Raw genomic sequence first — 26012 nt, forward strand, 5'->3', positions numbered from 1 at the left:
TATTCGTTTGAAATTATTATTCAAGTTGTCTTTCATGTATATTGTAGGTACAAAAGATTCAATATGACGCGCCCCTTTTTGACATTTTAATCTCAATGAGTATTTATCTTGAGCAAATCTTGTTGAACGTATTTTTTTTTCCTTTGGTTATAGTTGAGCACTTGTAGCTTGCGAACATTTCTTAACTCCAATATTTCCATAACTGAACCATTTTCTAGCCCCAAAGTGTCTGTGTTATGTGAAGTCTGCTGTATAAAGGATGCCTCACATCTCTGCTTCAGAAAATTATATTATAATTAAATAATTGTTGTAAAGCAAATGACATACACTTTCGTCAATTACAAAACAATGTAAACTGAATGAAATGTGTAGAAAGTTATTGAGTACAAGTAAATTTCTTTGAGTGCCAGTAAGTGTAGATATTGTTCTAGAAGTAAGAAAGTATGGAACGTTTCAGAGTCCGATATAGTTGGATCAGATTGGTTAATTTTTCTCATCTGATTTGCGCGTGTTTAACACGTGTAGAACTCATGCATTCTTGAATTGGACAGGATCCAAGATGAGTAACTCGGATAATATTTTAGATATTTTAAATCATAAACAAGTCTCATTTAAATTACTAAATTAGGGAATATTGAATAGAGTTTTGTAACATGAGAATGGGAAATTTGAGAATGGAAAATAGTGTATAAAAACTTGTACATTCTGTGAAAAAGAGAGTCGGTGAATAAACGTTCGAAAGCTCCAAACTGCTGTCGTCATTCCTCACTATAACAAGTGGTGGAGGAAAAATCGATCCCCGCTCTACCGAGGCAAGCGCATCGGCGATAAAGTTATGGTGATGACGGCAGCAGGAGCGTAGACACCGATGAGTTCACACCATCCACCCAGAGGCAAACATCGTCAGTGTCTCAGCGCAGAGGAAACCGAGTATGCTGAGTAATGAAAATAACTAAAAGTCATTACCCTAGCAACAATTAATAACTGAAAAAAGACGAAGATGTCCTCAGATTTATCTTTGGCGCCAGAAAAGTTTTCTGGTAACGGAAACGAAGATATCGAAAGGTGGCTAAAGCAGTTTGATAACTATACACTGTATAAAAAATTAGAAGAAGTCCAAATTACCGCCTTGTTTCCTCTGTTGCTCAAGCAATCCGCCATAGACTGGTATGAGTTGTTGCCAGCTACAGTACAGAAAAATTGGGAATTGCTCGTCCGCGAGTTCCGTGCCAGGTACCAACTAAGAGACGGAGAAACGTGGGCGAGAGCTTCAGAATTTTTTAGACGGCATCAGCTGCCAGAAGAACCGGTGCAGAACTACATTGCGGCAATGCGCCACGACGCCAAACGTGCGCGTTTAGATGAGGGAACGGCCCTTACGGTGATTATAAACGGGATACTCCCCGAGATCCGCCCCTTCGTAGTGCAGAGGGAGCCATCTGATTTTGAGTCCTTGATGCACCATGCGCGCATCGCGGAAAATGCGGTGCAGCCGACCAAAAGGAACCAACGAACTGAAATAAAGATGATAACGGAGAAAATAGACGCGTTGCAGAACTCCATCAGTGATGCCGTACGTACCAGCGCACAGTCGGCGATCCACATGGTACAAAACCCAAAGCTAACTAGTGATGAAAGAAACTTGGCACCCCCAAGAGCGAGTCCTTTTGCGCCTCCCAAAAAGTTCTGGCACAACGCCAACGGCCCAAGACGTATGCTCCAGCGAAACATTTATCTGCGACGCCCAGATCACAAATTAACCAATCTGATCCAACTATATCGGACTCTGAAACGTTCCATACTTTCTTACTTCTAGAACAATATCTACACTTACTGGCACTCAAAGAAATTTACTTGTACTCAATAACTTTCTACACATTTCATTCAGTTTACATTGTTTTGTAATTGACGAAAGTGTATGTCATTTGCTTTACAACATACACCCCTTCTTCAAAAGAATTCGTCCTCGAATTCTAAAACTTTACAACATAATCAATCAGAAATCTTTAAACACAAGAAGGAACGAGGCTAATTCTTGGCGTAAAATGCCCCGTAATTTCGTATCCTGGGGGGAGGGGGCGCAATAGACCACGTTCTCCCCCCCCCCTCTCCCGTTTCGGGGGGTGTGGGGAGTTATCCTTCTCTTCCTTCCACAACAGTAAAAACGTACAAGATGAGACTTATTCATGCAGTTTTCATTCCCTGCACTAAACAAATACGGTAAAATTATCCTCGTACAATACTTTTTTGTTCGGCATTTTTTTTTAAATTCAACCCCACCCTCCCATTCCCATATTTCATGGTAGGGCCTACGGTACATTAGAACTAGTATTATATATATATATTTTTAAAACAGTCTGGTGATACACATGAAACAAAAATATATCGTGGTTTTTAACGGTTGAAATACTCCGTTAAATGGGGCTAGATCTTATTTTAGACAGCATTCCCGGAAAACGATCGCTAGTTTACCTATCCCTTAGATTAAAAAGTTCAGGGTGATCACCGACAGTTGCCCACAAGAGGTCGCTGTGTTAAGTCCATCACTTGTAGTATATACCATCACTGCATACAAGGTATCGTAGTAAAGTATTGAAAATATTAATTCGTATACTAATTAAATAATTATCACGTTGTACCGGATGTTACGACTTTCGACATTATCACAAGGTCTTCTTAGGGTTATATTATATTATATTATATTATATTATATTATATTATATTATATTATATTACATGTGCATCCTGAATTTCTGAGCCTACCGACACTTGGCCCTCTCATTGCTTGAAATCAGTCAAACTTGTTGTTAGAACGGAAGGCCCTGATAACAACTGATCTAAAATAGGCCTATTGAATTATTCATGATGAACAAAAACGTCAAAAAAAAAATCGCTATTGCGAAATTATTTTCACACGAAATTTAACGCCTCTTAGCGTTTAAAAGTTCCATTTTCATACATAATAAAGAAGCGACCCACTCCTTGCCATGTAGAAGAAATTAATTTCAATACCTCATCACGCGAGAGCTATTTATAGACGGATGATCGCACGAAAACCATACAATCTAACGAGTGCATAAATATAAAACTAAAAACATCCGGCTTCGTATCCGGCACGCTCGGGTTTCCGCTATGGTGAATTAAAAACCGCTGGATCAACGTGAACGGTGACCACAGCAAAGAGAAACGTTGAACATGAAATGTGTTGAAATGAAGACGCCGGGGCCTTTGTGGCTTCGTTCCCTTGGGGGATTTTTGGTTTTCGCCATCGCGTTGAGTGGCGTAACTGGCAGATCCGACGCTCTTCCTTTGGAGGTAGGAAAAGAAACAGAAACCGAGAGATGTACTTTATTAAGCTTTATCTTAAAATGTTCACAGATAATGATACTCCTTTTTTTCCCAGGCAAAGTAAAAATTGAAGTCCGAACGTTTCTCCGACACTAGTATTAATTTGCAAAGTGCAGCGTTTAAAACTAGGTTAGTCCGAAGGTTCATTGGTCCGAAGGTTCATTGGTCCGAATATTCACTATAGAACCTTCGGACCAATGAACCCTTGATTAAAAAATCGATGAAAATGTGACCACTTTTCGGACCAATGAACCTTCGGACCAATGAACCTTCGGACTATCGAGACGCCCTCGGTTTTCAACTTCTGCTCGACGTTGGCAAAAGGGTGGAAGACCACTGGTAGGCCGACTGTAAGTCGCCAGACACACCGAGCCGGAGCCGACGTCGGCTGCCAACGTTGACCCGACGGAGGCGAAGTCGTCGGGCCGCCGTCGGCGCGACCACTGTTTGCTATCTGAGAAATTGTAAGCTAGCTTCTTAACATGTGAAAGCTTACGCCCAATTATGTGTAGAACTGATTAAGTAAAAAAAAAACAATATTTTTATCAACATGTGCTAGACAGTATACTGTAAATTTCATCACACTTGAAATCAGCTAGGTTACTTTATGTATACGAGATGTGCTTGCATGGTGTTTGCAGTTTTAGACAGAGAAAAAACTTCGTTAAAAACGGATCCTCCAGCAAGCTGTAGAAGTACGGTCTGTTATTCCCTAATCACTCAAGTAGACAAATCGAGAGGCAGTATTCAGTTTTATCTTTTAAACATAGAGAACTATTATCACATTCCAAATGACGTGGGTGTGACGAGCTTACCGCAAATGTTTTGCCTTCTTGAATTATGGATATACCATTGGCCTTTTAATAGTAACGGAACTATAGGGATGGACACAGTAGGGGCCTATAATATAGACTAATTTGTCTATTTTGTCCGGCATATGTGTCTCGTTTCCCGCGCTTCCGTATAGTTAACGCATAAATAAAGTCGCATTCAGAACAGTGGACTACGTAGTGCGAGGGTTAAATATGGCTGACCCACTTGAATACTTCCCCCCGGGGGGGGGGGGGGATCTATTCAGTGTCTGTTAGCAGATTAGACCGCAAGCCTTTTACATGTTTGACCCGCGGACTAGATAGTCCATGCACTGTTCTGAATGCGACCTAATACGTCCACGTGCATTAGCGGGTCCGTGCCATTAGAAATGAACACTCAACTCAAATGAGCTGTTTTCATGATGACCGCATAACGGCTTTAGATAATCCATTTTATTTGCACCTGTAGTTTATACATACACATATTAAGCTTTTCAGCTACCAGATCGGTTGTTAATGTCTTCGCTCTTATAGCAATGGACTGAATGGACTTTTTTTCCCTTCTCTGAAAAAGAAGCATTATATACGGCGACTCTTTTGCGTGCAGCCAGATATTTTACTTGTGTGCACAATTATTCAAACTCGAGCACGAGAATTCACGCATTTCTAGAGTGATATAGATGAATAAATGCATGAGAAGACATCTATTGTAAATAAATGACATACACTGTATGTTTGCGACAGAGAAATAAGACAGGCGTGCGTCCCAAAATATCCTAAACTGCAACTTCAGGATATTTATTTTATGAATTATTTATGATCACAAAGAAATGAAAAAAGGAATAACCACATACGCAATAGACACATCATTTCTGGGCAGTTAAAAGCTAGGATAGCTCCTTCACCTTTAATTTTTTCCTGCTGCGAGCACACGTTACATTCAATGAATATTCCTGTAGAAGACTGACAATGGTGTTGAATAATAATAATAATAATAATAATAATAATAATAATAATAATAATTTTAATTAAAATTAGTAGAAAAACACTACCGATATAAGGTAGAACTCGGACAATCCATAAAGTTATAACAGATTCTTCCGACAAATCTAAATGCTAAGCAAAAAATGATTTTTCTATGTCCCTGGGAGTCGGGCAACAGGAAGTGACTATTTTTACGTCATTATACAGCTGTTACACCCTGAGAGTCAGACAACTAAATCATGATTTCTTTATATCGTTTACAGGAAGTTGAAGAGAAATTAACGCGACACACAAGAGCCACAGAAGGTGAGTGTAGGGTTCATCATTCAATATTCAAACTATGTATTTCAATTGAAAATGTGCAAGTACCTGTTATAGACCCACTACTTGACTTTTGTAATGATGTTTTCTTCCTTTTGTAACTCGAATTTGTGAAGTTGATATACATGTAGGCCTATAATAATGATAAGTGTGATAACGTTAGTGTGTATAGAGAGCCTGTCAGTGTAACTGTAAAAACATTTTAGTGCTCAATTAAATTATCATCATATTAAGAACAATTAAGCTTGTGAGCTCTGTCAGTTTATTTGATTATAGAGTAATTTCCTCTGACTTCCGGACGAAAATAGATTTTAGATTCTAAATGCATCCTGCAAGAGAATTAACTATCTGACAGGCCCGGATATCGCCACGTTAACACACGATCTGCTGAAAAAGAAACTAAAGGCACTTTTTTCTTTCTATTGTTTGACAAGTCACGACAAATGGGACTTGGGGTCACAAACATAAATCTCAAATGACAGTCCTGTTTTCCATGTCATCCAGATACTTGGACAGGGGAGGGGGAGGGGGGGCATGACGGGATTTCCAAGGAAATTTCACCTGGCTCTGGTGTCGCAAATGGATATTAGTCCGAAATTTGGCAGTTATTTAATACCGGAAATTTAGTCAACTTCAGAATAAATCCTTAGACGTTTATTTCAATTGTAACTGTTGGTTTGAGACGCCATCCACGTGCTTCCTGTTTTTAAAATTTCATTCAATTGGACCAATAGAAACTTATCTTGGTTCAAACGAGACTAAATGTTTGCCTCTCTCCCTCTCTCTCTCTCTCTCTCTTTTATTTTTTTTAAAAACAAAGTCTTGCATGCTTTTCATTGTTGCACCACGAGAGAGGAGACATGCAGGCTCATGTAATGAACAATGACCCGCTCAAAGTCGCTGAAATATGACCCTGTGCCCAAGACTGTAATGTGATACGGCTCTTTTTTAAGTATTTAATTGATTTATCTTATTATCCAGCTGTATCAGGACTTGTCGCTGAAATGCGCCCCAATGAATCGGACTATTATTTGATACGACTCTTGTTTAGTATTTAATGGATATAACTTATTATCTGTGTCATGAATATGTTTTAAATGTTTTATCATTCGTATTTTCAGAGGAGGAAAGGCTATCAGCGTTATACGGAGGTGAGTGCGATAAACGTGTTTTGTTTAGTTTTCCAGAACAGCAACGTCAACTTTTGAAATGTGTGTCAGTGGAAAAATGACCTATTCTGTGCAGCTACATGTAAAAGTTTTCAGGAAACATCATCTAATTGTCATATAAACTTCATCTGTTTAGTGTGTTCCCATTTTACTCGCGAAACTGAAATGTCAGTTACGGAAATTGAATGTTTCCCTGTGTTCAGTTAATTCACATGGACCTTCATCACACGGATACATCCACCCAGACAGTGCAATACTAGTACCCTCTACCAGGGCCACAAATTGACTTTTCACTAGACATTCACATATAATGTCTCTGGCTAAATATGGTCAATCCTCTAACTGGTTGAAAATGTGCCTATAATATCTGGCGCCCTGGTAGAGGGTAAAATGCATGTACTAGCAGGTTGAATGCCTGTGCTAAGGTGGCCACTGAATAAATAAGCTAGCATTACCTGCCCCGGCGACCGCCACAAGGTGTAAAACCATAAAATTGTGTAAAACGAGTGTTTTTTTCTTCTGAAAATCAAAAGAATGTCTCTTACAACACCTAATAAAGCATACTGTACTTGTGAGTAGTTACATGTACCAGTGATTTGGCATAAGCTTTCTTTGCTGTATAAATAAATTTTGACATCGTGATTCTTCTTTACAGATAATTTTGAGGGAGATATTGTTTTACCGACGGTGAGTGTTGCACTTATAATAATAATAATAATAATAATAATAATAATAATAATATTAGTTTATATGTTTAGAACCCTAAATACATATTTTACGGTATGATGAGATGATATGAGATGAAAACATGAAAACACTGATGGTAACAAATAACTTAATGAGAAATAGCACCCTGCGTACACAGCTTATTTCCTATTGTAGGGCTCCAGAAATGCCATCAGAAATTTCAATCAGAAATGGACAAAAGGAGTTGTGCCGTACGTTATCGAGGGTAATGTGGGTACGTAGAAGAGTTCTCGAAAATTCTCGAGAGTTCACGGGGAAAACTGATTTTAATATTTGAAAATATTCAGATGTTTAAGAAATTCTTCGCAACACTTTGTTTCCATTGTAGTAGATTTCAAATTTTATAACATGCAGAAAAATAAAAAAAACAAAAAAACATAATTCATTTTGATGAACGAGTTCCCGGCCCAAGTATACATGTTTGCCACTGCGTGTATACTCTCTCTCTCTCTCTCTCTCTCTATATATATATATATACCTGTATATATATAATCCCTTTTAAATGTCCTCAAATGTACATATACATCATATTTTCCCCCTCGGTTTACAGCTTCAAAGGGCAGACGTGCCATTAGTGCAGCCATCGCAGATTACAATCGGTTCACATGTATCCGGTTTATACCGAGAACAAATGAGAACGCTTACGTCAGCTTCAGTTCAGCCAAACAAGGGTAAGTAATGGTCCTTCTGTTGTCCACAATATCGCCCACACTCAGGACCAAACTGAATTATCGGTGCTTTATTCCATAGACTGGCAGGCTTGATTGTGCCCGAAAACAATACAAGTAACGACATTACTGAGTGTGCCGATGGATCCAATAATTAGATAAAGTACAAACTCGAAAAAAAAAACAAAAACAAAAATAAATTCAGTTTAAATGGTCGAACTGAACTACAACGAATATCCGCAATACGCTTCGATTGGAAGGCGGTATAGTCAGTAATTAGACACAATCACCTCTGAACAAAAACGAACTCGATTTGTTATCCAAATACCTGGTCTATTTTCTAATAGTGTTTGTCCCTAACTACAGGTGCTACAGTTCCATTGGCAGAACAGGAAGAAAACAAATCATCAACCTTCAGAACTCTGGCTGTTACTACAAAGATATCGTCATCCATGAAATGATGCACGCCATTGGCTTCTGGCACGAGCAGTCCCGACCTGATAGAGACACCTACATCCGGGTATTATTTCAGAATGTCAAATCAGGTAGGGGCATGTGAACCAGTAGAAACATCGGGTTAGTATCACGTGACAACCATGTGATGTCGTAATGATTTTACCTGTTAAAAGACCTTGTATGGTCACTGATAGGGTCGTAGATGGTGAATCGAAACGTTACGTTAGTTATCACAGTCATCGGTTGACTTATGAGGTTTTATAAATCCCAGGGAGCTTCAACCCCTGATTTTAAACACATTTAAGGTGTTTTAAAGGTGCATGACATTTAAAGACTTTGCATAGCTTTAAATTCTTTAACCTCAGCACCATCATGAATGTTACTGGTCTGCGAACAAATAAGATCCTTTCAACAATGAAGGAGTAAAAACACTTCTCTAAATATTCTGCCGTTGCTGCTGCCATTCCTCCAAAGGGCAAAGGATGATGATAATATTTTTAAACATATTGGCATATTTCTCCTTTATTGCATTCCAGAGATCCTCAAAGTCCTGGTTTTAAACATATTATAAGATGTTTTAACGGTGCATGACATTTACGGTATAAATAACTTGTAAGCATACTTTAAAATAAATTTGACTTAAAATTATTTCTTCTGTACTGCATGTCTTTCAGGAAAGCAGCATAACTTTAACATAGCAAGGGGCAGTACCACACAACAGTTGCCGTACGATTATCACAGTGTGATGCACTACTCGAGGAAAGCGTTCTCTAAAAATGGAAAGCCAACACTAGAGAGCAAGACCAGCGAGAAGATTGACCCCGCCGACGAGTTGACCAGTATTGACAAGAGGAAGATAGCGTTCCTTTATTATTGTGAGGGCAGAGGTGAGTGTCTTCTCCTGTTACAATACAAAACTAAACATTATTAATTTGCATGTATCTATTTATTTTGAGTTGTCACCAAGTGAAATAATTGATGGCCACACTAAATGGACAAAACATATTTAATTGTGGTTAAATGAACAAGCTTCCGATTTCTGCTAATATCTTTCAATCAGCCATGTTTAAAAAAATCGACATTTTACCTCCCCCGCCCCGTAGTGAGACTTTTATGAACACTAACTGAAGTAAAACGATTGATGGCTATCGGTTGCTACATATACGTATACTCATTTTATTATGATGACAAAAACAGCCCTCTTGTATTTAACAGTATTTTTCAACCAATCGTTAAAATACATTTTCAATACGCATTTTCCGTCTCCATTTCACCATTTTTTCTTTGTCTACTCAGATTTTAACGAGTGTCAGGTGAACAATGGCGGCTGTCAGCAGACGTGTCTGAACACAGAGGGCTCCTTCCGGTGCACGTGTCGTCAAGGATACAATCTCACAGCAGATGGGAAAACTTGCAAGCGTAAGCTTTTTTATTGTTTTTTGCTATCAGAATTTGTAGATTTTCAAGTTCGATATTTAAATGAAACTTAGATTTAATATTTGAAATGTTTATAGGTGGAAATGCTTGAAATGTAATTTTTTATTGTTTGTTTGTTTGTTTGTTTTTGTAAAACTAGACTATCATTCTGAAAGGCGCAACTCCGCGCTATCATTGGCAAAGTCATGAGAGAGAGAGAGAGAGAGAGTGAGAGAGAGAGAGAGATGGTAAGAGATATTTTATTTGTTTTACCGAACAATTTTCCAGAAACCTGGACCTGCGCCACATACGGCTGCCAGCACTACTGCAATCAGCAGAACGTCACATACGAGCCCGGATGTAGCTGCAAAACTGGATTCAAACTCAATGACGATAAGAGAACCTGCTCTGGTGAGTCGATGATCTCAAAAATAATTAATAAATAAAACGATCAATGTCGCAATTTCAGTTTTATATATATATATATATATATATATATATATATATATTGATTCATGGATTGATTGCAAGAGTATGAAATTCCGTTGTAAGGCGTATATTTAGACGTAAAAATGTGTCATGGTACCTTACCTGCATGTCATTGGTGTGTTGCCATGGCATCTCCCTTCTTTATGTCACGGTGTATTGTCTACTGTCATGGAACCTTATGTCACGGTGCGTTTTTGTGATTTTGCATATTGACAGGTGACGGAGTGAGCTATCGGGCAGACTTTATGTTCATCACTAATTAAGTCCAGATTTCTGAATTTCAATTCTAAATATGGTATTTTTGTCATATGTTGATTTCAAGGGTATAATATATGGCATTGTGTATTTTGGCATAAGGAGCTGTCATGGTGACCTCTGCCATGGTCTGTTGTCATGGTACCAAAAGCAACGTCATGCTCTGTTGTCACGGTAGCCCATGTCTAGGAGTAATACCATACATTCACAACAAAGTTGATCCGCGGACTAAATAGTCCGCGTACGTGTCGCATACAGCGCACATTTGACAATGGATTCCCGCCTCCCACGTGTCGTCCAAACAGGGGCAGGGCAATTAAATCTCGGTACCCTTTCGAGTGGATGGCGCCATATTTGATCCGTGTTAGTGCGCGGATCAACTTGTTCTGAATGTGCCCAATAAGACCAGTGTCGTTGTGTGGTAACATGGTACCCTATACCTCAGTATGTATTTTTATTTTAGACATTGACGAGTGTGCTAGCGGACAGAATTCATGTTCTGATAACTGCGTCAACGAAATAGGAAGCTACCACTGCGAATGTCCGACTGGGAAAATTCTGGCCAATAACCGGACATCATGTATAGGTAGGACTGTTAACTGTAGATTAGCACATAGGTTAGATATGATAATTTAAAATCGTCTGCCTCTCTCTCTCTCTCTCTCTCTCTCTCTCTCATACCACTGGGTATATTGGACTTGTTTGGCGACAATACAGGTAATTACGTTCAACATAATTTGAAGGAAATGGTAATCCAAATTATGCCTTGTTTCCTTTTTCCCTAAATGGCCCCTTGAATTATTGTAGAATAAATAAACTAGTCTATATTTACCGATTCCAATTTCAAAGCGGTTATTAATAACACGGCAACTATGGAGCACGAGTTGTAATTCTTAAAATCTTTTATCATATTTTTTTGGGCCACACCCACTAGTAATTAATCTTGTTCTATTTGTACAATCCAGATCCCCGGCCATATATCTGCCCTCAGCCTCCCAGCCCCCTCTACGGCTCCAACGACTGTGACAAACCTTCTTACCAACCGGACTCCGTGTGCACACAAAGTTGCCCCCAAGGATTCAATATGATCGGGGACGCCACTATGACTTGCCAGGACAATGGAGCGTGGACAAACCTGAACACAAGATGTGAAGGTAGTACTGAAAGAACTGGAGTTCTCGAGAGCTGCATTTGTCGTGTATTTTAACAAAAATAGAGTTCATGCACGAAAATCGTTTACGGAATCGCATAGGATGTTTTACACAATACAGTTATTTTATATTTTTAAAAATGTGTTTGTCTACATAAATTTATTGTTACTTTTCGATCTAAAAACGCCTTCAGGATGAACTTGTAAGTTTTCATATCAATTTTTGAATTTCTATAATGCTATTTTCAGGACGCAGATAAATGTTCTCTTTATCGTACGTGAATAACAACCAAAAAAGTTTATTTGAAAAACGCAACAAATGAATAAGGGAACGGCGAAATCACTACAAAAATATACATTACATCCCCGCGTTTTAAAATTTCAGACATAAATGAATGCGAAACCAACTCCGGTGGCTGTAATGAGCTCTGTTTTAATCATCCGGGTGGTTACAATTGCGGATGCAACAGAGACGGTTTTTCATTGGATAAGGACGGGAAGACATGTATAGGTATGTTAGCCAGTTGAGGTATAGTTTCAAAGAGTGTTTATATTAAAATGATAGGTTGTATATTACAAAAATGACAATAATACAGTTCATATATATGTATGTGTACTTAGGTTATGCAGCGCTCTCTGTATATTTTCTTGTTTCTTTAGAATCTATACTTATGCTGTTGCTGAATTTTAATTGGTAATACTTACAAAAATTAGAGATAACTTTATCAGACACCATTATTAAGATGCCCTCTTCTTATAACATTACTTATCGTTACATATGTGTTATGCGAAAGTTCAAACGGTAGTCGGGCAAAAGCAGTGTATTAGGGTATTTATTTATTTATCTCTTTTTTATTAAAATTAATACATCAAAAACAATAAGACGCCAAAATAAGATACATACAATAAGACATATACATACATGTATAACAAACTCGAGGCAGACATCTTATGCAGACTTTTCATGCCGTATTTTACAGACACAGAACCTCCAGTGATAACACTCTGCTCCAGAAACATCGCCGTCCCAACCCTTCCCACCCAAGACTTTGCAATGGTCACGTTTGAAGAGGTCAAATACACTGACAATGTGGGAGCCACCGTAATCAGCGGTCCTCCCTCAAATATAGCCAACTTACCGATAGGTATCCATCAAGTCAAGTATGTCGTTGCTGATGAAGCTGGGAACAATGCAACGTGTGCGTTTGTCATCCAGGTCAAAGGTATGTTCCAACATTCAAAAATGAACATTATAGCAAAAATTTTATAAATAAGTTTGTATTTCATTTGTTGAGTCGCTTTTTAGAGAATTTGTTAAGGATAATTTAGTTTTAAACTCTCGAATTAATTTAGTTTAATTTCCTTTTAACACCTTAACATTTAGGGTGCAATTTATTGAATAAACTACAGTTTAAATATAAATAATTTCAAATGTTTTCAAAATATTATTTGTAATCAAATGTGGATTATTTGTGTATACGCAAAAACATGTCAAAATTGCTTCACAGAACTTACGGAAAATATACCAAAGACGACACTACAGTACGTCCTCACAACAATGACAGTCAATTTTAACGTAACGTCTTCCCTATGATTTTGCAATTCTAGTAAATGATATGAAAATTAATCAGCGTATGCATGTTTGTAAATACGATAACATTTGATTGCGGTCTACGTAAAAAAAGTAAGTTTTGGTCTTAAACATTTTTCAGTGTTTATCTTGTTATATATACGATTCCCGCCGTTGTATCTCGAATCAAAACCTACTAAAATAATGGTTTAAAATTATCGTCACATGTTCCTCAGACGTGGAAGACCCGGTATTCAGCGGCTGTCCAGCTTCCAGAACGATCTACAACGACCAGGGTGTCTTCAGAGTCCTTGTCAACTACACCGACCCGGTGGCGTCAGACAACTCTGGTAACGTCACAGTGCGTGTGACGTCACCGGAAGGGAAAATGTTCCCCTTCGGCACCACGACTGTGACGTATCTTGCCACTGACGATAGCGACAATTACGCCATCTGCAGGTTTACTGTCAGTGTAACACGTAAGTGGCCAAATTGTGACACCAATTGTGTTTGTGTTGTGTTTGTTTGGTGTTATTTGATTGATCAGCTTCACTAGTGAAAAAGAAAATTTCTGGTGGAGAATAAATACACCTGGAACTTTTTTGGCGACTGAAACTCCCAATTTTATTTATAAAAGGTGTTAAAATAGTGTTTATTATGAACTGGAAAATCTGATTTATTTATTTTATTTTCATTTCAGTATTTCATTTTAAATTGTCATCATAGTTATTTTGACAAATTTTAGTTTTCAGTTTTATCCATTATTTATTTATTTATTTATTTACTTATTTATTTATTTATTTATTGAGACAATCACGGCCCATCAATTAAAACAGATCTGCCCCACTTTCCAGGGTCAGCTGCCTGTCCTAAACTCGCTGATCCAATCAATGGTCACCTAACGTGCTTCGCGTGGGCGCACGGTTACGCATGCACAGCACACTGTGACGAGGGCTATGAGTTCCTGGAGGCCCCGCCCACCAGATACGTGTGTGGTCCCAGCGGTGTGTGGTTTCCTAATGCCACGGTGCCTTCCTGTTATAGTGAGTACATGGTCACTGAGGTGAATTCTGAATGCAAACAGTGAGCGTTATATTAGATCTCTGTGGTGTGAAAAAAAATCTGGAAACTTTAATTAATTTCCCGTTTTTTGGTAAGGAATTAACAATAGGTCAAGCGTTTACGAGCATCTACTTTCTGATTTTGATTATGGTCAATCGTGTTTTTAATTTCAAAAAAATCTTTTATTTATTTACTTAGTTATTTATTAATTAACTGTCATTTTACAGAAACAGTACAGCCACAAGAGGCCTATATTTCATTTGTGGCCGAATACACAGCGCCGTGTCGGGACACGGATACGTGGAAGAAGCAAGTCACTGACGAATACCAAAGACTCAACAACAACGGCCAATTCAATTTCCTTTGTCCTAAAGATGGAAACATTACGTGTGCGTTTACGCCTCCTTTCGTCAGGTGTGCCCCTGACAACGCCTCCTTTGCCACGGGATTTTTCTTAGCTGGAGATCTGAAAGCATACCCGGATATAGGAAGGTTGGTTGCCGAGCAGACGACAGCCATTCAAAAGCAGCAACATTCGCAGTTTTTCCTGGTTGTGTATTTAAGGCAGCCCAAGGCAATGTTCGCCGTACCAAAGGTGGACCCAGAAAACCGGAAGTTGGTGCCGCAGGCAGAGTTGATGTGTGGTCCGCGTCAAGTGGCGTATCGCAACAAGTGTGGTGAGTTTTCCCGCGTTTGGAAAACGAGTTGATGTCATTAGAAATAGTAGTTTTCAACAATTGTATGCGATGAAACTTTCAAATTTTAAGTAGCCGTTTCCATTAATTTGTTATTTCTTTTATTCAATTTACCATTCGATTCAGTTAATAGGCGTTATAAACCCAAAAACTTCCAATTTGTTTTTATTCATTTGTTCGTTCGCTTTTCCACTTCCGTTTGTTCATTTACACATCCCTTCATCACGTGGTCTATATTATAAATTATTTCATTCGTTCGCTTGCCCCATTTTTCATTCATTCTTTCCAATTTCCAGTGATGTGCCCCGACGGTCACACCTGTGACAACGGCCTGCCGTAGTATGATTGCCAGAGTCTGACAGCTCAACGGAAGATGGACAAAACACAAGCGGCATAACAACTAGCAGGCCCGTAAGGGGGGGGGGGATTCGAAAGAACCCCTTTTTTGCCAGGGAAAAAGGTCGAATTTAGAAAAAGAAACACCCCCTTTTTGAAATTGCTGATCACGGACCTGTCCAGTGCTTCGAATACGAGGACATTATATGTGCCTTGAGGAAGAATTGACACATATTCAGTTGTCAGACTTAACGGTAATCTATATACAGGATCGAGCCTACCGCCACATTGAATCTCTTCGGGAAAAGAAGCAATTTTCCCATACTCATGCACGAATCTTTGCTTGAACTGTTTCAGTACTTGAAATCTATGTTTATTATTATTTTTTTATAGAATGGTTTACTTCTAAATGGCTGCCCGGTCTTTTGGGCAGCCATGCCTTGACATACGTTTGAGAAAGAACTATCGGCGTCAGGCACTTGTATTTAAAGGGTTGTATAACTTTTAAGGCCTGCATTGGGAAATATATGTTTGCCAATGACAAAGAAAATTACTTTTGGGAAATTTCCCAACGCGTACAGTACACCTTTTAATCAAATACATTTAAAACAAAATATATTTAGCGTATAAAATCACACAAAACGTGTTGAAGTTCCTTCTGGATCAATCTATAATAAAATCTTTCAATAAAGGCGTGCTCTCCTCCAATGTACATGTGTTATCAGAGGATGACGTCACTTGTAAAGAAAGAACGCCGGAATGACCATGAACACCCTGGACTGTGACATCATTGGTGCTTGTGTCGTAATCAATGACGACACTGTGACGTAGGCTGTATCTGGTCAATCCGAGGCGCTGCAGAAGTTTTTGTCTTACAGGCGCGGTCAGGAAGCAGTAGATGATGAAGTTAACGAAGCCCTGCCCGCTGTCACCGACTGCCTGAAACGTTTTGTATAAAAAATGTGTATGTGAAATAATTCTTTGACATACCTTAACGCAAAGTCGATTCTTCATTGAAAAAAAACAACTTAAATCCTTAAAACAATACAAACATTACCTTTCTGGTGGCTTACAATATGCATTAAATTGATGTATAAAGATATACAATCCATATTGAAAAAAGAAACACATGGTCAAGTTTAAAAATCAGTAAAGTTTTAAAATCGGTATTTGGAGCTTATAAAACTTTCGAAATAGAGATAAAGATACATTTATGAATAATTAAAGTACCTACGACTTCAAATAAACAGATCATAACACGTACCTGCAACACGGGGAAGATTTGGTTCACGATGACATGAAATGTACGAGGCAGGTGCTCCATCTGGTTTACCCAGACAACCGTATTGGCCAGGAAGCGGATTGTCCCCCAGATTCTCAGGGTCAAGAAGAACAGTGGTATAGTGGTCATTACTCTGTCCACTGTCTTGACTGCTGCCAGAGTTCCTTTGTCCACGTATAGAGAAGGGGACTGGCGCACCTGAGACATAAGAGCGTTAATATCATTAAAAAGATCGGAGAAGGAATTCATCAGCTGCGCACGATCGTATAATTCTGATACTGAAATTTACGTCAGCAACTGACCGACGTTGCGGTCTCAGCCTGATACCTTTCACTACGCAATAACCTGGATGGACTCGTTACCTGATCTAATGTCATCGTTCTCATTGTAATTCTAATGGTGGAGTCAAAACATTCACTCATACACGGTTGTTACTTACGGCCTTCTTGATCCTTCTCTTCATTTGAAAGTAAACTACGGGAATGAACACATAGGAAAGAATCTCCCAGCCCTTACCGGAAATCGTCATCAGAAATACGTCCCACACCTGTGGCGCACATGAGACAAGAAATACAAAGTTATAACTTGTCTTCTAAGCCACAGTCACACGAATCTAAAAGTTTATCAGACATTACTTGAACAAAATTGATCAACCAAAACTGTCAGAAAATAGCACTGGATCAGCGACTGGCCAGGGGTGGGGGGCAGGAAATTCGAAAGATTCCTCCTTTTTTGTCAAGAAAAGTTCCATTCCAGGTAAAATTTAATATAGTTACATAAGGATTAATTCTAAAAGGTCAACTCTTTTTCAGAAAAAGAAGCCCACTTTTGAAATTGTTGGCTACGGGTCTGAATATTCATATTGTTTCATTATTTTCCTGGTAACCTGCCTATGTGAAGTATAGCAATTAACGCCGTGGCGATTGAATTATTTTAATTTCATTTCACCAATGGATTTATTGTTCTACGTAGATCAACCCAACTCCGCTCGGATTCTCTTTGAATACAAACAGATTAACAGATCTGTACGCCTTCCATGACGTTGAGTAGAATACTGAAAAGCTGGAGAATATACGATTAAATTGGATAAAAATGGAGGCGTGTTAAACTGTTAATCCGATTGCATTCAGTGAGACCCCCTGCGGACTTTGATTGATCTACGTTGACTGATAGTTTCATTGTGAATCAGCCCAAATATTAAATAAAGCAATGAAGTTGTTAAGGCGAGATGACTATGAAAATTGAATAAATGTTTAGTCTCAGTCACTAAGTTACAATTTCATCCTAACCTACGTACCCATCTTTTTGTCTCTATGTCACTGTCACAAGTTTTTATCCAACACCATCCGGCACTGGCGATTTTAGTTTCCTGTCCGTCTATCCCTGCCTGATCACGACCGAGATTGTTCGTCAGCAAGATAGGCGTCGTTATCAGAACTAGAAAGAAAGAGATCCAGTGACTTGAACTCTCAAGACACTACTATAAATTGAGTCTATTGTTCTTTCTGATATTTTGAAACTTTTATACAAAATGCACTTCATGCAATGTGCTAAACGAGTAACTACATATTTTAGCTTCTTTCTTCCTTCTAAATGTGCCCAAGAATTAAGCTGAAGATTACCTACATCATGGATGCCCCGATTTCAGTGTCCATCGAAAGCCTCACCTAAGCGGGGCCTAGACTCAATATGTAATGCCGTCTAGGGAGCTTTGTCCCTTTGGAGATGTATGAGAATACTTTATAAGGCGTGTCTCAAATTCGGTGTTCAAATAAGGATGTTATCAAATTCAAAAACGTTATTCATCTTCAATAGTAATATAATAGTTATTGCGGCAACAGTTTTGGAAATCATTCTGCAACCCGTACATACATGCAACTATCGAAAACTCTTAATAAAACTGGTTTATTCATTTAATTTTCCAATATACTTTCATAAAGTTCAACGTTAACGTCTATCCGCACATTAGAAATGGGTATGCGAGGGTTTGTGTCTATGGAAAAATGATAAAGATAAACTGAATTGTAGCTGTTTTTACTTTTATCTGCAATGTGATTTATTAAGCCGATTTTACCTATCATATGACGATGAGTAGCAACATTTTTATTATTGCTGCTCAAATGCAATTCCTTATTATAAGTCATGTTATTCAAAAATTAATAATGAATAGCTTTATAAATAAAAATATTAGATTACTCACGCGGCAGACCCCAACAAATAACATGTGCGAGCCATCCTTTGCCTGTTTGCCATGTTTTACTCAACTCAGATTTAAACACCATGTCTCTGACACTGACCGCAATGAAAATGTTCCAAAAGAAAGACGCAAGAGTGGCAAACGTGGAAATAAAACTTTGGGTGACACAAACGTAATCCTGGGGACATCCGGTCTGATTCGTTCCGTTGAGGCCTGGATGACCCCGTAGGTCTTTCATCCCTGAAGACGCTCCAATAAGATTGCCAAAAGCCACCAGGAAATCTGCCAGTGTCAAGTATAGAAGGAAACGTCGATTAGAGCATCTCGTTTCACGAACGAGAAACCACGAGAGGTAGATTAAAAAACAGCCAAGCCAGGAAAGTACGCACGTTACTATGGTAACTATGTAAGTTATATAGTCAATTGCCTCAGACATTTTGGTTCAGTTTTTAAAATGTCCACTGAAATATAAAATGGAAAATTGGCGTTATTCATAGTCGTGATTTATGCTTACGCCTTATATATACCAAATGTTAATTTTTTTTTTTGTGTATATATCTATGCAAGTGTGTGTGTGTATGTGTATGTGTGTGTTACAGAGAGAGAGAGAGAGAGAGAGAGAGAGAGTTCAAACCTAATTTAACATTGATACTACAATCGATGCAACAAAGTCAACAAATATCATGCCGTATTATATATATATATATATATATATATATATATATATATATATATATGCAGATTTTCTGTTGCCGAAAGACATTTAAAGCCCCGATCAATAAAATTTCCAGAACTACCAGGCCCACTGCCCGGCAGGACCTCACCTTTTCTCCGCTCAGTAACGTCTCATCTGGCAATGTCCAGCCACCCGGTGTGAGGGTCACCAAGAGTAATATGACGACCCTATTTTACTGGTTATTATTGAAAGGCCTTTAAAAGCATTGCTGCCATTAATGCACATGTGTGCTGTTAAACGTTGTCAGCAATTCTGGTGACAGATATTTACGTGTTGGCAGTCCTTTCTTATTTTCCCCTTTTGGATTTTCTATAAAATTGATTCCTCACAACTGCAGTTTCGAGTACCAAACCATGGCGAGCCGCACACTACTGACTTGTGTAAAATATCAAAAATATATATGTATGTACACTGTCTGTATATTGCACACCTCAGTTAGCGAATCACTGACCTTTTTGACACATTAATCATACCGATACTGATGCATCGTTTGAAAATTCTGCCCAGTTTGTTGACTAACAATGTATTGAACGTAGTGTTGAATACACCATATCATCTGTGTATCAGTATTTGATTATATCCCAATATGATAAACAGGCACCGTATCATCAGTGTCTATCTTGATCACAATATCATGTGATAAGTCTCCTAGCATATCTCTTCAGCAATCATGAACACTTAGTTCCCCAAATATAGCGGTATAAAATTAATTGGTAGATGAAACACTTTTATGTATAATGTATGAATTAATTACTTTATGAATTACTTATGTTGAAAATTAATTTTCTTATTATTTTTCTATGTATTTGTATTATCTACATTTATCAATTAACTTAGTTAGTTATTGGAGATTGCCAGACTGCATGGCAGCAGGACAACCGCTATAGAAAAAAAATCACAATCTCGTATTTATCTGCGCACGTAGTTCTTCCATTAGGAGTCATCTGCGAATCCATACAACGCCGCTAATCTAACATCATACCCCAATGTTTTAAATATTTAAATATTTCTAATAAAACGCGATTGTCAGAATAAAAAAGTCAATAATGTGACAGCTTTGCAGCAAATATTTAATTACATATGAGTTCTTTTTTACAGTTGTAACAATTTTTTTTTTTTTTTTTTTTTTTTTTTTTTTTTTTTTTTTGCAGAAAGGGCAAGCATTACTGTAGATTGATCAAGGAAAAAAAGCAATGAGCACAACTGGACATGATTCATGCACCATGAACTTATATTCTGATCTCGCATTGCATCATGCAAAAGCTTTTTTATATCACATTTCATAAGATAAATTAGGTTTATTTGAACAATTTAGGACGTCATGCATATCTTTATCAATAAATCATGATCTTCCGGTTTGAATATTATAATCCCGATACAAATAGTAGTTATCGGTAATCTCGTATAATCATACAATTAAAATACGCATAATACGCATGCCACATGATTGATAGAATTCATGACATACCCCGAAACCATCAATCAGAAAACATTCCTGAAAAAAAGAACAATTACTGAAAAGGATGCCAGATATCGCGAGTTGAAACATTCTCTCACCTCTGAATTTCTGTCTATCCTGAAAATTCCACCAAAAATTGTGAAGAAATATTTGAAATACGAGCAAACCGTGCTACGCTCATAAATAATTAATCTCCGCCATTCAAGTCCCGCTCAACACAATTATCAAGCAATAAACAAGCCTCCCTTTTATTAAAGATACTCATAATTTTGTACTGTGATATTGGCAAGCTATTAATTGTTGCGTCTACGCCTATCTCTAACTACCGTTTGCAATCTGGCATTGTAGCGATAGCTTCGTGAGAACTTCGTCTCCCGTCTTCCTACCCGAAAGTCAAACAGGCGAAATGACCAAATAAAAAAGATATCTTCCGCCCTTTCTGCTAAATATTACAAACAAATGTATAATTGTCCACCCCTCCCCCCTCCGCAACTCATCAGTTACATCCTAGACCTGGTCGTGCTTTCAGTCACTTTCCTCGTCACTAGCGCTGTAGTCACCACACATCTCCTCGAACTCGCAAATGGGGGAAAATTCGGGGCTCATGGCGAGGATACGAGGGCGTTTACTTCGGCGGTTGCTGCCAGTTTGGAACGAACTGTATGACGCATCTTCGTCAAGGTCGACCTCGATGTCAGGTTGGGTGGCGTAATCCTCTGCCCCAACTTCACACAGCGTGCGACAGTGTGTATCATTTGCTAACTGCTCGTGACCATCTTCGGCCCTTGACGTTAGAGGTTTGCTATTTTCCAGATTCGAGGTTTGGGAAGTGATAGGTGTGAACATATGGTTATCGTAGGGAATAGCTTCCTCGTGTACAGAATCGCTTTCATAATCTGGATAAGTTTCGCTCGAGCTGCTGGTGCCATCAGACTCGGTCCCCTCGAGGTTTTCGTGCTCGAATGGGATCACACGCTCCCTGTCGTATTGATAGCGGCGCTGCGGTGTACCTGGATAACCATGACGTCTGCCTGCCACACCGTGACGTCTGTCCGCCATCACGTCCTCAGCTGACGGGGGTGAGATATTCAGCCCGTGTCTTTTTCCGTCATTGAGATGTAACTCAACGTCTTCTCTGTCATGTTTATAGCTTCGCGTGGGTGACTTGGGAAAACCTTGACGTCTGTCCGCCACTCCTTCTTTAAATGTTGGAGACGAAGGTTCCATTCTGCGGTCATTGAAACTTGTTTCTTCTTCATTTGAGGAACCATACTCGAAGGCTGGGTTGGCATAACTGGTAGGAGCAGCCTCGGCACCGTTTTCAACAAGGCGTTTGTTTTTACTTCGTAATTGATGCGAGGAATATGTGTCTAATTCGCCAACATTTTCAATCAGATGCTCGGTTGGTCTTGGTTTTCGTCTGTCATCGTGAACCCTCAAAATATCATGATCTGCTTGGAGCGGTTCAGAGTCTTCAGCATTTTGGCGATGATTGTGGATTAGTCTCTTACGCGCCCTTGACTTTTCTGGAGCTTTGTTGTGGCCGGCAACGCCCCCGGATGTAGCAAATCTAAAAAAATATTTCGCTCGACGATCGGCGTCTTCGATGTCTTGTTCTGAACATCTTACTCCGTGCCGAAGGCCTTCGTTGGATATTAAGTAGCGGGTACGACCTTTTTTCATGCGGTTTGGCGATTGGGGATTGTCTACGTTATTCGCTCCTACTTTAACGGTATCCAAATATTGTCGTTGGGCGGCCTTAACCACAAGCTCTTCGCTTCGCATCTGTTTCTCAATCTTGTTATCAAAATTATACATTTTATGTGGAACGGCAGAGCTGACGACTTTTCGGGCCCACATTTTTTTCGGTCGACGTTGTTCGTTTTCCAAGTAGACAGAGGCCGGGTAACACCCGCCGGAGTCTGGCTTCAACTTCATCGGATCTTTTCGAGGCGGCTTGACGGCTGAGGCAGGCTTGGTTGAGTTTGACCTCGAATTTATGGGACCCTTCCTTGGTGGCTTGGCGGGTGGCACCGCCCTATGTGCTTGCATCTCTCTCTGGTTTGTCCCCACCTCAGACGGACGTGACTTTTGACCAAGTCTAGTCATGCGCACCAGGGGATAGTTTTGACTGGCTTTGCGACCTGACACCACACGCTTGGAGAAACGTCTAAGCATTTTTACCGGCCCACTGCCATCGATGTCTGAGGTGTCTGTACTCAAATCTGGGTGGTATTCCTCATGTGGAGGGGGGCTGACCGTGGCCAAGGCAGTTGGTTGGAGTTTCCGGAACTCCTTGCCCCCTGCGTGGCGCTTCGTGAATCGCCGAGACATTTTCTTCAGCTTCTGTAGTGCGGAGGTTTTCTGAGAGTTCCTCTCTATAGTCCGGTCAAGATCTAGTACAACTGAAATATAGAAGGCGGCATGATCGGAGATAACTTTGGTTTTTGGAGAAACGGTATTGATTATAAATGAACGAGAGTATTAAGTTTCATCAATCTGAAATATTGAATATGTAATTCTACTACATTGAATAACAAAGAAAAGTGGACGATTTTTACAACCAGTTATGAATTAGGCACTACATGCTCACTCGAGGACGTCTGGGAACAAAATAACAGATGTACTAAATATGTGCAAATTTACTCACACTGTGCCAGAAATATCACCACTAGCACAAACACGAGGAGGGTCCCCGTTATGTAAAAGGCCACGGTGTATGGGTCCGATTTGCTGAAACCCGTTTTGACAGATAGGCAAGCACTGTTTTCTTGAAACAAGTCAAATAGTTGGTGCGGAGACGCCGTTTCTTCTTCGGAAGCACCCTTACTCATTATACAAATGATGTACTGGACCATTCCGCCTTTTAAACCAGAGAGAGTTACTTCCGAAACAGGCGTTGTAGACGATGTGACGTTACGCTCCATAACGTCCGGTCTTGGGTTGTATTTTTCATAGTATTTGAATACAAAATTATAGAAAGGAAGTGGTTCTGGTAAGTGTATTGTTATTGACGTACCATACACGGTGTAGTCCACAAGATCTAAGTGGACGAATTGGCAGAACGTCCCGTGAAAATATTTGCCACATTCACACACATTCTTCAGCAAGATACACTGGCCCTGGTTACACATGCCGTCACAGACATTAACAGTCGTGGTTATTGATGATGTCATGGGCGGTTGTGTCACTGGTGACGTCACTGATGCACGTGTCGTCGATTTCCTGACCGTGCTGAAAGCAGGAGAGCTGTACTCACTGTTCTTTTTATCAGACACCGGTGTGCTCTTGCCGTAGAAAGTTGAAGTTTCTGTTGTTAATTTGACAGTGTCAGATGTTATTTCAGTTGTGGTTATTGATGATGTCATGGGCGGTTGTGTTACTGGTGACATCACTGATGCACGTGTCGTCGATTTCCTGACTGTGCTGAAAGCAGGATAGCTGTGCTGACTGGTCCTTTTGTCAGACACCGGTGTGCTCTTGCCGTAGAAAGTTGAAGTTTTTGTTTTTAGTTTGACAGTGTCAGATGTTATTTCAGTTGTGGTTATTGGTGATGTCATAGACGGTTGTGTTACTGGTGACGTCACCGATGATTGTGTCCTCGATATCCCGACTCTGGTGGAATTAGGTGAAATGTACTTCCTCGTGCTTTTGTCCGACACTGGTGTAGTTGTGTAGTAGGAAGATGAAGATTCCATTGTAATTTTGTCAGATTTAGAAGTAATTTTGGTAGTAGGAACTGAAACTTTGCTACTTGCTGCGGTTTCCTCTGTGACGTGGTCGTAATGAGTGTCCGTGACGTAAGATGGGACGTCACGTGTGGTATTGTGTGCTGTGACGGTGACAGGGGAAGCTGCGGAGCTGTATTTGTCGCCATATGTGTTGTTCTTTAATACTTTATCAGTGTAGCCTTTGGTGTCATTAGCCGTGGCATTCTGGATGAAAACGGTGACATCTTCATCCGCTTCAATAAGGCTCTGAATGTCACCACTCTTAGACACGCTTTCAACTAGCGTTCTGTCTGCTTCCTGTTTTATAGTGACCTTTGTCATTATTTGCTTATGTACCAGATCCCTGTTTAAAAGTGTTAAGCTCTTCAAAGCTTCTCTTTTATCGTGCGAAGCTGACGGTGATACTGTTGTCAGAATCAGCTGTTGATTGGTCTCCTCCTTTGCTGTCGTGACGACTACAAAACAAGTCACAAACAGGAAATAAAAGTACATATTTGCCATTTGTGTCATTCAACTGACGTAAGTTGCATATATTGAATGTAAATAACAGAATGGTGACACACACACAGCCTATGTGGATCCAGCGGTAATCATATCGCATAGTTATCCATGCTTACTGCGATGAATAATACAAATATACATCTACTGATAGTCACATATCATGGTTAAGGTGTAGTCCCAATAGTATCCTTTCTGGTTTGCAATTTTTGTTATATACAGCAGTTTTGAACTACGTCAGCTTCGCTTTCATTTAGACGTAAGAATGACCTCGTGTTCTGAATTGTGTTGAGTGCAGTGCCATATTTCACGTCGTATCCCAACCCGCTCAAGTTTGTGTAATTCTCCTCGCGGGAATGTTAAAGCGTGATGATGTGAATGACGATATAGCAAGATTAGATAATTTGTTATCTGTTGCCTGGTTGGGATTTAAACCATATGAATGGATTGTATGTGTGTGTGTGTGTGCGTGTGTGTGTGCCACACGCGTTTCCTCTACTAAGTTTCAGAGACACTTCATTTTCCACCGCCCTACCAAAAATAATGTACAGGCGAGAAGTAAGTACATGATAAATAGAGTGAAATATTCTCTTAGGGTTGACGTGATATTATAGATAAGTTATATATTTAT

General features: G+C 39.3%; 3 protein-coding genes across 3 annotated transcripts; 1 reads left to right on the plus strand and 2 right to left on the minus strand.

Moving 5' to 3' along the window:
* The first annotated feature begins 3113 nt into the window (after positions 1–3113).
* Positions 3114–16124, plus strand: LOC106152376 (uncharacterized). The gene is made up of 18 exons (XM_086995440.1): positions 3114–3315; positions 5408–5450; positions 6587–6616; positions 7290–7321; positions 7517–7595; positions 7932–8052; positions 8416–8594; positions 9180–9392; positions 9802–9924; positions 10210–10332; positions 11129–11251; positions 11631–11819; positions 12201–12326; positions 12796–13038; positions 13622–13864; positions 14240–14428; positions 14675–15124; positions 15439–16124. Exons 1-18 carry the CDS (start codon positions 3196–3198, stop codon positions 15480–15482), a joined length of 2670 nt encoding a protein of 889 aa, XP_086851566.1. The 5' UTR covers positions 3114–3195; the 3' UTR covers positions 15483–16124.
* Positions 16055–20362, minus strand: LOC106163444 (G protein-coupled receptor 157). Its single transcript, XM_086995441.1, has 6 exons — positions 19782–20362; positions 18961–19418; positions 18058–18197; positions 17200–17307; positions 16743–16958; positions 16055–16417 (listed from the first exon to the last, which is right to left on the minus strand). The coding sequence occupies exons 2-6, from the start codon at positions 19391–19393 to the stop codon at positions 16142–16144; spliced, it is 1173 nt and encodes a 390-aa protein (XP_086851567.1). The 5' UTR covers positions 19394–19418; positions 19782–20362; the 3' UTR covers positions 16055–16141.
* A 1315-nt stretch (positions 20363–21677) lies between these two features.
* On the minus strand, positions 21678–25760 carry LOC147759991 (uncharacterized). Its single transcript, XM_086995664.1, has 2 exons — positions 23803–25760; positions 21678–23557 (listed from the first exon to the last, which is right to left on the minus strand). Exons 1-2 carry the CDS (start codon positions 25391–25393, stop codon positions 21678–21680), a joined length of 3471 nt encoding a protein of 1156 aa, XP_086851790.1. The 5' UTR covers positions 25394–25760.
* Positions 25761–26012: the final 252 nt, after the last annotated feature.

Source organism: Lingula anatina, chromosome 9 (assembly GCF_051362555.1).
Source record: "Lingula anatina isolate TDL-2025a chromosome 9, LinAna3.0, whole genome shotgun sequence".
Taxonomy (NCBI): domain Eukaryota; kingdom Metazoa; phylum Brachiopoda; class Lingulata; order Lingulida; family Lingulidae; genus Lingula; species Lingula anatina.

What these genes read in the sequence shown, in the direction of transcription:
- LOC106152376 (XM_086995440.1), top strand. Translation starts at nt 3,196, where the DNA reads ATGAAATGTGTTGAAATGAAGACGCCGGGGCCTTTGTGGCTTCGTTCC. An exon ending in CGATAAGAGAACCTGCTCTG is followed by an intron (nt 10,333 to 11,128) that starts GTGAGTCGATGA and finishes TTTTTATTTTAG; the next exon opens with ACATTGACGAGTGTGCTAGC. An exon ending in GGCGTATCGCAACAAGTGTG is followed by an intron (nt 15,125 to 15,438) that starts GTGAGTTTTCCC and finishes TCCAATTTCCAG; the next exon opens with TGATGTGCCCCGACGGTCAC.
- LOC106163444 (XM_086995441.1), bottom strand. Translation starts at nt 19,393, where the DNA reads ATGTCTGAGGCAATTGACTATATAACTTACATAGTTACCATAGTAACG. An exon ending in ACATAGAGACAAAAAGATGG is followed by an intron (nt 17,308 to 18,057) that starts GTACGTAGGTTA and finishes TGTGCGCCACAG; the next exon opens with GTGTGGGACGTATTTCTGAT. An exon ending in AGAGAAGGATCAAGAAGGCC is followed by an intron (nt 16,959 to 17,199) that starts GTAAGTAACAAC and finishes CTTATGTCTCAG; the next exon opens with GTGCGCCAGTCCCCTTCTCT.
- LOC147759991 (XM_086995664.1), bottom strand. Translation starts at nt 25,393, where the DNA reads ATGACACAAATGGCAAATATGTACTTTTATTTCCTGTTTGTGACTTGT. An exon ending in GGTGATATTTCTGGCACAGT is followed by an intron (nt 23,558 to 23,802) that starts GTGAGTAAATTT and finishes TCTATATTTCAG; the next exon opens with TTGTACTAGATCTTGACCGG.